The sequence below is a fragment of the Orycteropus afer genome, unplaced genomic scaffold (assembly GCF_000298275.1).
Source record: "Orycteropus afer afer isolate SDZICR_OR568_19922 unplaced genomic scaffold, OryAfe1.0 scaffold00031, whole genome shotgun sequence".
Lineage (NCBI taxonomy): Eukaryota > Metazoa > Chordata > Mammalia > Tubulidentata > Orycteropodidae > Orycteropus > Orycteropus afer.
The window spans coordinates 774,254-785,577 of NW_006921618.1; the positions used below are offsets into that span (position 1 = coordinate 774,254).

An 11,324-nucleotide genomic window follows, 5' to 3' on the forward strand; every position below is an offset into this window, starting at 1 on the left:
CATAGTGGCTAAGGCACTTGACTGCTAACCAGAAGGTTGGCAGTTCAAACCCACCAGCCACTCCTCGGAAGGAAGGTTGGGCAATCCTACTGCCGTAGTGATACTGCCTCGGAAACACAAGGAGGGGTTGCTATGAGTCAGGGCTGACTCGATGGCACATAACAACAACAACAACAAAATATCAGATCATTTCCTAAAAGCAGGAGAAGGGAGATATAAGGTATAAAAAATACAATGGCAGTAACACAATGAGAGAGAGAGTTATGAATTATGTTATTCAACTTGTGACACAGAGGCACTTATGGAAAAGAAAGAGAATTATATTGTAATGTAACTTCTGTGGAAGAGATCAAGAAATGGAAGCAGTCAAATTCAACCAAGCAGTTAGAACAGACTTAGGATCAAATAATGGATGAATCAAGACTCAGGCTTTGGATTAACTGATAGCAAATACATGATCTCGTAGATAAAGGAAATGTAGGCCATGTCATTAGATACTTTTCCAGGAGGTAAACGAGGAAGGGACTTTAAATTCACGGACATAAATTGCCGGGGCTGCCAGGCCCCTCTGGGGTGATCTTGTATACTTCTCTTACCATTGATGTCCAAAGAGGTGAGGCTGCAACAGAGGGATGTAAACTAAACTCAAGGAAGAACTGCCCAGCCCCAGGGAATTGAATGTGGGAGTGAGATCAGTCTCCCGGAAAAGGTGAGGACAGTTCTGAGGACTCACTATCTGGTGGGACTCAGTGGGTCACCGCTCTGACATGTGTCCCCCTCCCTGAGAATTCATCTGGGTGGAATTTTATAAATACATGTATATGTTGTTGTTTGGTGCCATTTCTGACTCATGGCACCCAATGTGTGCAGACTAGAACTACGCTCCATAGGATTTTCAAGGCTGTGACATTTATCTATGTAATTTCATTCATATAGTTTGAAAGTTTTTGCATGTAAAATATCAGATATTGCAAACATCTGGAACCCTCTTCATTCAGTTTCTGCACAGATTTTTTTTTTTTTTTAGTTACATGACTTTTTCAAACCCCATGGTCCCCAGGTCAAGGGGCCGCAGGGTCACCCAGGTTGTCCGGGACTTCCTCCACGCCCAGAAGGTGCAGCCACCCGTGGAGCTCTTTGTGGACTGGTTGGCAGTGGGCCATGTAGATGAGTTTCTGAGCTTCGTCCCTGCCCCCGATGGGAAGGTAAGGATGTGGGTGACCTGCCCAGCTCAGCCCAGCCTGGCATTGGGTTTGACAGGGCTGGGCTGAGCCCCAGAGGACTGAGCCAGGGGACTGAGCTGGGTCTGTTCTCTTCACACAGGGCTTCCGGATGCTTCTGGCCAGCCCTGCGGCCTGTTTCAGACTCTTGCAGGAAAAGCAGAAGTTGGGGCACGGCCGGGCACTCCTGTTCCAAGGAGTTGTCGGTGGGTAACAGAGCCCACCCCTCGTCAGAGCTTTCCAGCCCCTCACCTAACTCAAGACAAGTTGTGAACTGAAAAGGAGATGGCAAATGTTAAAGCCAGGCTGATCCCAAATGTGGGCTCTTCCACTCTGCTACTGCATACCCTGCTCCAGCCAGGCCCCCTTTCTCAACCACCATGTCCCCTGCATAGCCTGCAGATCTGAGGCAGGCAGCATGGGGGTGGGGGTAGGTGGTGGGCATCATGGGGGCATGGCCAGCTCCATGGGCCCCTTGGAACAGGACCTATGCAGCTCACCGGGAGATGCTCTGAAGTGCCCAGTGCTGGGAGTTTAATGCTCTGTGAAATTAAGAATCTGGATTTTGAGATTTGGAAGTGAAGTCTAATAGAGAAGTAGAGTGTCTACTGGGGGCTTGAAGTAGGCTCATGAACTATCCCACTTTCTGTCGTCTCCCCGCCTCCCTTGGATGTTCTCTCTCAGCCTGTGTAGCCAGAGGCCCCACCAGGCCTCTCTCTCTTTGACCCCACCCAGCAACCACTGCCTCTGGCCACCCCTAGAAGGAGCCTCGGCATGGGGAGCATCACATGGTGGGGTGTGGCAGCAATCGTCCCTGCCCTGGGCTGGCAGAGTCCTGGTTCCTTCCGTGGACAATATGGTAGGATAAAGCCTCTTGCCAACCCCTGATCCAGGAACCTAGCACACCTCGGCATGGAGGTAACAATACCCTGACACACCATCAGGGCAGTGACTATGGCCTCATGCAGCCATGGGGCCAACACATCTCATTAGGCACCTACTATGTGCCAGATCTCATGCTCTGTGCCTCTTGCACATTATCCCATGTGATCTTCATGACAGCCTGTGGGGGAGCCGTTGCAGTCACACCCCTTCATTCACCCCAAGAATGTGAGGCTCAGAGAGGGAAGTTGCTGACCCAGAGGCCTCAGCAAGAATGCAATGGAGCTGGGACTCACTCCCATCTGCAACTCTAAGTAGAGTGGAGGGGGTGTGGAGCTTCTGCTGCTGGGTGGATTGGAGGAGTTCTCCCCTTTCTCTTGGTGTTGACTTGGGGCACTTTGATGGGCCCAAGACTTCAGTTTGAATCACAAGCCCCTCACTTCTTAGCTGTGTGACCTTGGGCAAGTAATGTTATCTCACTGAGCCTCAATTTCCTCATCTGTTGTTATTGCTAGTTGCTGTTGAGTCAGCTCCTAGTTCATGGCGACCTTATGCACAACAAACGGAACACATCACTGCCAGGTCCTGCGCCATCCCCATGAGACCATTGTGATCTACAGGGGTTTTTTTTTGGGGGGGGGGTGATTTTCAAAAGTAGATTGCCAGGCCTTTCTTCCTGGTCCATCTTAGTCTGGAAGCTCCACTAAAACCTGTTCAGCATCCTAACAATATGCAAACCTCCACTGACAGGTGGTGGCTGTGCATAAGGTACATTGGCTAGGAATTGAACCCAGATCTCCTGAATGGAAGCTGAGAGTTCTACCACTGAACCAACACCGCCTCCTCCCTCAGCTGTAGAGCAGGGATAATACTGTGTACCTTGTGAGGCTGCAGTGAGAGTTAAAGGAGATGCTGACTGTGGGGTTCTTAGCTCAGGGCCTGCACACAGTGAGTGTTTAATAAATGGCAGCCATGAGGATCATGAGCTGTTGGTTCCAACCTCCCCATCCTTGTCCAGCCCTGTCTCCACCGGCACCTGTCAGGCGGGCAGGGAAAGTGGAGCCCCTCTGCCATGCATTCACCCCCTGGAGGGCAGGGGCAGGGCCCGACGGTGTCTGATTCCCAGACTGGGTAGCCAGGGCTGGACTGTGGGCAGGCAGCAACAGCCTTATAAAACAGCTCCCCCACTAGCCAGAGGACCAGGAATCATCACTCACTGCCCTGGGGTGCTTGTAAAATTCCAATGAAAGGCGGCACCGCCTCCAATGAACTCAAATAAAGGTCTACAGTTCATTGCACTGTGACAACCAGGCCATCCCACTCCTTACATACACAGACTTGCACAGTGGCCAAGCTAAGCCCACTGGGCAGTGCCCACCCAAAACCCAGAAAAGGCAGAGATCTGCTGATTCAGCCAGGCTATGGATTTGACCTTGGCCTGCCTGCTTCCCATAGCACGTGGCTCTCACTGTTGCCTTTGCTCCTGTCCCTCCTTTATGTCTCTCTCCCTTTCACAGGTGATAGGAGGGTCCAGCCCATCTCAATAAACCAGGTCCTCTCCAATGAACGCTTTATCAGCTACAACAAGTTTGTGCAGGTACAAACTCAGGGTGGGCATGGTTGGTGGCAGGGTGGGAGATAGAAGTCTGAAGCTCACACACTTATGGAAGCTCAGGCTGGTACAGGCCCAGACAGGGAGAGTCACGTGCATGTGAGGCGGACAAGCATTCCAGGCAGAGGGAGCAGCATAGGCGATGGCTCTGAGGCCTGGAGTGGAGCACACAGGCCTGGAGTGTTTGAGGACCAGCCAGGAGGCTGAAGCAGAGTGAGGGGAGGCCAGAACACGTAAAGACTTGAGGTCCATTGTCGAGACTTTGGCCATGACTCTGAGTGAGATGCCAGGCTATTGGAGGGTTTTAAGGAGGGATCTGCTCTACCAATAACTGAAAAATTCTTTCTGCTTGCTGTGTCAAGAATGCATCATTGGCTGGGGGAAGGGGACAGGGGAAGTAGGACCAGCAGGAAACAGATGACACCTCAAGCTGAATGACTGGAGAAGAGATTAATTAAGGGTTTGTCTTTGGACAATTACATTTGATGTGCCTATTAGACATCCCAGTGGAGATGCTAAGTCATCATCATACTTACCAGTGTGGAGCTCGGGAGAGAGGTTGGGTCAAAGATAGAAATTTGTGAGTGGTCAGTGCATAGAAGATATTTTAAGCCATCCAACTGAGTGAGACCCTAAGGAGTGAGGGATCTAGAGGAGGGTAGAGAGTCAAGGATGGAGCCAAATGGAGGGATAGGACTGATGGGATGGGAGGCAGGACAGATAGGTTTTAATGAAAGGCACAGATACAGTTTGCTTGGACAGTTGATCCATGGGCACTTGGACATTCCCCTCTCCTCTACCAGACTTGAGCCCTAATGTCCCCTCAACATACACTGGCAGGGTGTCCTCCAACCTTGCCTCCCCCCCACCTCCCCACCTAGAGCTGCATCGACTGGAACCGTGAGGTGCTGAAGCGGGAGCTGGGTCTGGCCGACTGCGACATCATCGACATCCCCCAGCTCTTCAAGACGGAGAGGAGAAAGGCAGTGGCCTTCTTCCCTGACTTGGTGAGGCAAGGGTGGGGGAGGAGCCCACTGGTACACCACCATCTGCGACTTAATGTCAGGCTTCAAACCTCCACCCCCAGAGGGGCAAGATGTTTGATCTCAGGCATGTCTGGGATTGTGGCAGCAGGTGGGGTGGCAGGGAGAATCCGAGAGTCCTGATATGGTCACTGCAGGATGCTCATTGGCCATGACCTTCATTAAGGGCCATCAGGCAAGGGCTCTTCTCTCCTCCCAGGGACCCACGTGGTATCTGTGAAGTGAAGGGAAGATTGCATGAGGTCATTGTGTAAAGCACATGCCCCGAGCTGGGTGCTCCAATGCCCATCCAGCTCCCCTCCTGCCGGATCATGGCTACTCATCTGTTCCACACTTACTGAGGTGCCCTGTGGAGGGGCAGAGATGATTAAGACTTGCCCCTGCTCTCAGAGGCTTCCAGTCTAATCTAGTAAGGGGGACTCTGCTCGCCTCCATGAGGGCCTGTCCCAATGATTTGTTTAGTATGATAAAGCAGGGGCGGATTGCCCAAGAAGCAAGGTAAACACGGGTTTTCTTGTACTTACAAAATTCACAAGGATTTCATCACATCTTTGGTGTGGTAAAAAACTTGTTAAACTGTTTACTACAGATTAGAAAGCACAAGTAAGCCTGTGCTTACTTTGCTTACTGGGTACTCCATCTCTCTCATGGACTGTAAATTTTCAAAGAGGCTTTGATTCTGTAGAAAGGTGCCATGGGATTGGGAGAGAAACAAATGCCAGATGTGCCTAGAAGCAGAATCTTTGATGTGGTGGAAAATGTGAAATTGTTCCCTACAAATTAGTAAGTAAGCACAAGTAAGCACATGCTTACCTTGTTTATTGGGTAATCTGGTAAAGTGATAGGAAACTTCAAAGCCAGGACAAAGCACTTCTAGCCTAAGAGGTGATGGTGATCTGAGAAGGCTTCATGGAAGAAGTGTCCTTTGATTAAATGAACCTTGCTTCTGGTGCTTCTAAAACTTGAGCAGACATCTGAAACACGTGTGCTGCTGAAGCCCCATCCCAGGTCTGGATTGCAGGTCTGGGCAAGGGCCTGAGAAGCTGCTGCCTTTCTAACAAGCACCCAAGTGACATTGATGCTCATCTGAAGACCATACTTGGAGTCAGACTACTCTAAATCACCAGGCTCCTCTCCCCACCCCCATCCTCCAAGGAGCACAACTTGCCTATCCTCAGAGCCTTGTGGGGAGCCTGTCCACACCCTCATTGCTTCATTCCCCCTTTTTTCTTCCCCTTTTTGGCTAACTTTTGGCTTCCCTTGATTTCATCAGTTGCGATAAAGCCTCTTGTCACTTCCTTGTTGTTGTTAGGTGCCATAGAGTCGTCTTCAACTCATAACAACCCTATGTACAGCAGAACGAAACACTGCCCGGTCCTGTCCCAGCCCCATGATCCTTGCTATACCTGAGTCCATCATTGTAGCCACTGTGTCAATCCATCTTGTTGAGGGCCTTCCCCTTTTTCATTGACTCCCCACTTTACCAAGCATGGTATCCTTCTCCAGGGAATGGTCTCTTCTTCCAACATGACCAGTGTAGCTGAGACAAAGTCTGGCCATTCTCACTTTCAAGGAACATTCCTGCTGTACTTCTTCCAGGACAGATTTATTAGTTCTTTTAGCAGTCCATGGTCTGTTCAGTATTCTTTGCCAACACCACAACTCAAAAGCATCAACTCTTCTTTGGTCTTCCTTATCCATTGTCCAGCTCTCACATGCATATGAGGGGACTGAAGATACCATGGCTTGTGTCAGGCACACCTTAGTCTTCAAGGAGACATCTTTGCTCTTCAGCACCTGAAAGAGGTCTTTTGCAGCAGATTTGCCCAATGCAATAAGTCATCTGATGTCCTGACTGCTGCTTCCATTGGTGCTGATTGTAGAGCCAAGTAATATGAAGTCTTTGACTTCTTCAATCTTTTCTCCATTTATCATGATGCTGCTTATTGCCTATCATGATATTGCTTATTGTCATTTCCTTATTTGCAATTATTTCTGTATTCCTAGAAGTTGTGCATTGGTCTAGGCTCTTGTGTTTTCAAGGAACATAGGGCTGGCTACTCAAGCTTGCTTAGTGAGAGAGGGAGACATAATATAAAGATGCTGTGAAACATGAGGGTAGGGATGCCTGTTTTTCTCTCTCCCTCTCCAGCTTGGATTCCTTTGCTTCTCTGTCCCTGGAGAAGAATATGAATATGATCACCCATTATATATAGAGACCCAAGCAGAGACTGACTAGATTCCATGACAGTGCCACCTCCAATTACCCGGGAGAGAGAATCTGAAAGGTCAAGTGTGGGTTAGTTGTATATCCTGGTCCAATCAGCTATAGCCTAGGCGTTGCCTTCTGTAGCACAAACATGAGAGCTGCCACAACCCACCAACAAGGACAGCAGTTATCAGAGAAACAAGTTGAGGTCAGTAGATGCTCCCAAAGGCATTCACAGTAGCATATGAGATTTTGCTGGACCAAATTCCTTTCCCATTCCACATGAAAGGGAGATGAGCTACTTGCAAGGCTGCCCAAAGGTAGGTCCAGAGCTTCAGGTCCTGCCATGTAGAATGGAGATGTTGGATGTGGGAGCTTGATGATAAAGCATTGCCTCCCCTTTGGACTGCAGGTGAACATGCTGGTGCTAGGGAAATACCTGGGCATACCCAAGCCCTTCGGACCCATCATCAATGGCTGCTGCTGCCTGGAGCAGAAGGTGAGGTCCCTGCTGGAGCCACTGGGCCTGCACTGCACCTTCATTGATGACTTCACTCCGTACCACATGCTGCATGGGGAGGTGCACTGTGGCACCAACGTGCGCCGGCAGCCCTTCCCTTTCAAGTGGTGGAACATGGTGCTCTGAGTCTAGCCCTTCCCAGCATCCTTTCCCCTTGGGATGGGGCATTGGTCCAGGAAATGGAGACTGAGACAGGCCTCTGAACAACAGTGTCAAGAGACCCCCAAGGTTCCAGATGGAATGCCAAGGGTGACCCATCCCCCTCAGCAGCCTTTTCCCTAGAACTTTCCACACCTTACCTACAGCTCATTTGGTTTTCAGACTTGCATTATCTTGGCCACCCAAGAAGGACCTCATTTCTTGTGGTTTCTCATGTGTATCAACTTGGCCCATGGGGATTCCCCCAAACATCCCTTTCTCCATCTCCAAATTCTTCATTTGGGGGCAAATTCACTTTGGTGTCCAGAAGCACTCATGTATCTCATCTGCCATCTTGGCCTGTGCATCCTAATGGAGGAAGAACCCAAAATTCTGCTTTGATCTGAATGCTTCCTGCTCTACTGGGGAAGAGCTCTAAAGCCATATCGTTCTACACAGGACAGGAGAGATTCTTTCCAAAGCCTCAACCCCAGGGAAGGAGCTGGGGGCCCATATTGATCAGGGTGGGACCATCCTTTCAACTCTCAAGCTCCTGGCCAGAAGTTGAAGTCCATACCCTGCCTAGCCCCCAGCTTCTACATAGTAGATGCTTCTCACATGTGAGTCGAAGGAATGATAGATGCCCCATCATCTGGCATTCAGAAATCTGGCTTTGTCCAGAAGCCACCTGGAATTTATTGAAGATGAAAATATACAGGGAATTCTTGGAGATTGGGAAGACTGTGGGTGCAAGGGTTGAAATGTCCTTCATGATGTATAGGGATGATCTTGGGGATCCCACCTTCTAGAGAAAGAAGTTTCACTGGCCCTGGGACCTCTCTCTCTGCAGGAGGGGGACCCCTGGCTGAGTTGGTCTAGACCTTCTGTTGACTTCTGGTCAACATTTCCTTACCCTGCAATGCCAAAGGAGAGGAAGCCACATCCATTGAGTTAGCTCATAGCTCTGGTAGTGTGAACCTCTCTGAGTGCAGCAAGGGTAGGAATGGGAAGTGGGTTGGTTTTCTCCAGATGTGTCAGTTGCATGTATATTCTGTATGGGTCCAGCTGTGTTTCCATCACTGGCTAATAAATCAGCAGAAACAAAATAGTTTGGGTCTAATTTTGGCCCTTATCGGGGTTCAAATAAAATAGCCAAAAGAGAGAAGCTTCCTGCAGCTGAAATATTGGCTGGCCTGCTCCCAGGGATTTGAGGCAGAAAGGTCAGCTGCACAAGCCCAAATTTGCATAAGGCTGTGGGCTTTGTGCTGTCTAGGCCACGGGAAGAGTGAGTTAGGGCTGCCATGGATAGTTGCACTGCTCAAAGCAAACCCAGGGTCAAAATGTCGTGCTGCCAGGAGCAAGTCAGTAGGGTGGGCCAGGTCAGGGCTGGGGGCAGGATGATGTACCGTGGGGTTAGGCAATGGGGGAAGCCAGAGTCTGTGGAACATGTAGAAACCTGCTGTAGGCCCTTAACCTCATCCTCCTTCCTGCCCACTGAGAGACCACAGGTGCCCCCTAAAAGCCTCACCACCCCACCCCCCACCCCACACACACACTGAGCACCAGAAAATCACTCCATGAGCCTGGTGTCCTCCCATCTGTTTATTCTATCCAGAGGTGCAAACACAGAAACACACTCAAGCCGATGCAGGGGATGGCTTTCCCCAACGCCCCTTCCTCACCAAGGCTTACTTGGATTCTCCAGAATTGACTAATGTTTCTAACATGTCCAGATTTTTCTTTCTTTCTTTTTTTTGTCAGCTGATTTTTTTTTTTAATTGTGACATATTAAATAAAAAAACAAACAAACTTATTGCCGCTAAGTCCATTCGGTCTCATAGAGACCCTGTAAGACAGAGTAGAACTGGAAGCAGATTGCCACATCTTTCTCCTGCAGAGCAGCTGGTGGGTTTGAACCACCAACCTTTCAGTTAGCAGCCAACCACTTTAACCACTGTGCCATCAGGGCTCCTATATTAAATATTAGTCCCTGGGTAGCACAGACGATTTCCATTTGGCGATTAACCTAAAAAATGGTGGTTTGAGGTGGAATGCCTGACACGATGCCCCCTAGCTGCCCTTCAGGTCTGGAATTGAACCCACACCTGTGGCTTCCAGCCAAACAAAAGACAGGCATATGAGTTGAACATTTACCTGAGGTAGATACACTCCTTGAGAGAACAATCATGGGAGAAAGAAGGGCTGTTTATTCACAGGGAGACAGCTCAGGGAGCAGGAGTACATGGAGGGAAGGACACAGGGAAGAGGTAACTATGGGGAGGAAGTGGGAAGGGAGCTGTTGCATTGTGGTAAATTGTAGTCAATGTCATGAGACAAAGTGCATGTGAACTGCTTGCTGTATGGAAAGTGAATTTTCTCTGTAAATTTTCACTCAAATCACAATTTAAAAAAAAATTTAAAAAAATGGTGGTTTGAATCTACCCAGTGGTTCCATGAAACAAAGACCTGTCAATCTTCTTCTGTAAAGATTACAGCCAAGAAAACAAAATACTATGGGGTCATTCCACTCTGACACACATGGGGTCTCCACGAGTCAGAATTAATTCAATGGCTACGAGTTTGGTATTTTGAAATATATACATTACTATCACTACAGTCATTTCCAAATTTCTCCATCACTCTTAACAGAAGCTCAGCAACCTCTAAGAAATGACTCCGTCTTTCCTTTTCCTTCCCTCATGCCTCTGGTTGTTGTATAGTGTGCCAATGAGTCCATTCCAACTCATAATGACCTTCTATGACAGAGTAGAACTGCCCCATAGGTTTTCCTAAGCTGTAATCTTTACAGAAGCAGATTGACAGGTCTTTTTTCCTACAGAGCCTCTGGTGGATTCGAACCACTGACCTTCTAGTTAGCAACTGAATGCTTTAACCACTGTTCTACCGGGGCTCCTTCTGCCTCTGTGTACTCACAAGGAGCTCTGGTAGCATAGTACCTAAGGCATTCGACTGCTAACCAGAAGGTTGGTGGTTCAAACCCATCAGCCACTCCATGGAAGCAAGACTGGGCAAACTACCTCCGTAAGGATTTACTGCCTCGTAAACCCAAAGGGGGTCACTATGCCCCTAGTAACTACTAATAAACTCTGCTCTCTATGTATTTGTCTATTCTAGATGTTTCATTTAAGTGTGATCATACAATATTTGTTCTCTTCTTATTTTCCTCAGTATGGTGTTTTCAAGGTTCATGCCTAGATTTTGACAAAATCAGCCCTCCCCCCAAGGGAAGTGAAGACAAATGAGGATCCTGAGAAAATACATGTCTTAGAGTTTGAGGTGGAAATGTGGCTCTCAAGAAGGCAAGTGTGCAAAACTGGGAAACTGAGATGAGTTTCCAACCTCCGTCGCCCTTAGATGCCTCAGACTGGCTACAGGCTCTGGGTGGAGTCAGCCTTCAGACAAGAAGGCTTGGGCACTTCTTGCCTTTCAGGTTTGCCTCCTGTGCTCCAAGTTGAGATGGGACACTAGACAGCCCAGCAACCTCTTCCCCTGGAGACAAAAATCAATTACCATCAAGTTGATTCTCACTCATGACAACCCCTAGAACTGTGCTCCATAAGGTTTTCAGTAGCTGATTTTCTGGAAGTAGATGGCCAGGCCTTTTTTCTGAGGCATTTCTGGGTGAACTTGAACCACTAACCTTTTGGTTAGCAGCCAAACATGTTGACCATTTGCACTA

The 11,324-nt window shown here is 48.8% G+C and overlaps 1 protein-coding gene across 1 annotated transcript in view; it reads left to right on the forward strand.

The window, feature by feature from the left end:
- PADI3 (peptidyl arginine deiminase 3) overlaps positions 1 to 7,612 on the forward strand; it is a 46,777-nt gene extending 39,165 nt beyond the window's left edge. The window contains exons 11-15 of the mRNA XM_007935851.1: positions 1,061 to 1,205; positions 1,324 to 1,426; positions 3,620 to 3,699; positions 4,596 to 4,721; positions 7,379 to 7,612. Of these exons, the coding sequence (XP_007934042.1) occupies positions 1,061 to 1,205; positions 1,324 to 1,426; positions 3,620 to 3,699; positions 4,596 to 4,721; positions 7,379 to 7,612 (688 nt within the window). The remainder of the gene's footprint in view (positions 1 to 1,060; positions 1,206 to 1,323; positions 1,427 to 3,619; positions 3,700 to 4,595; positions 4,722 to 7,378) is intronic.
- Positions 7,613 to 11,324: the final 3,712 nt, after the last annotated feature.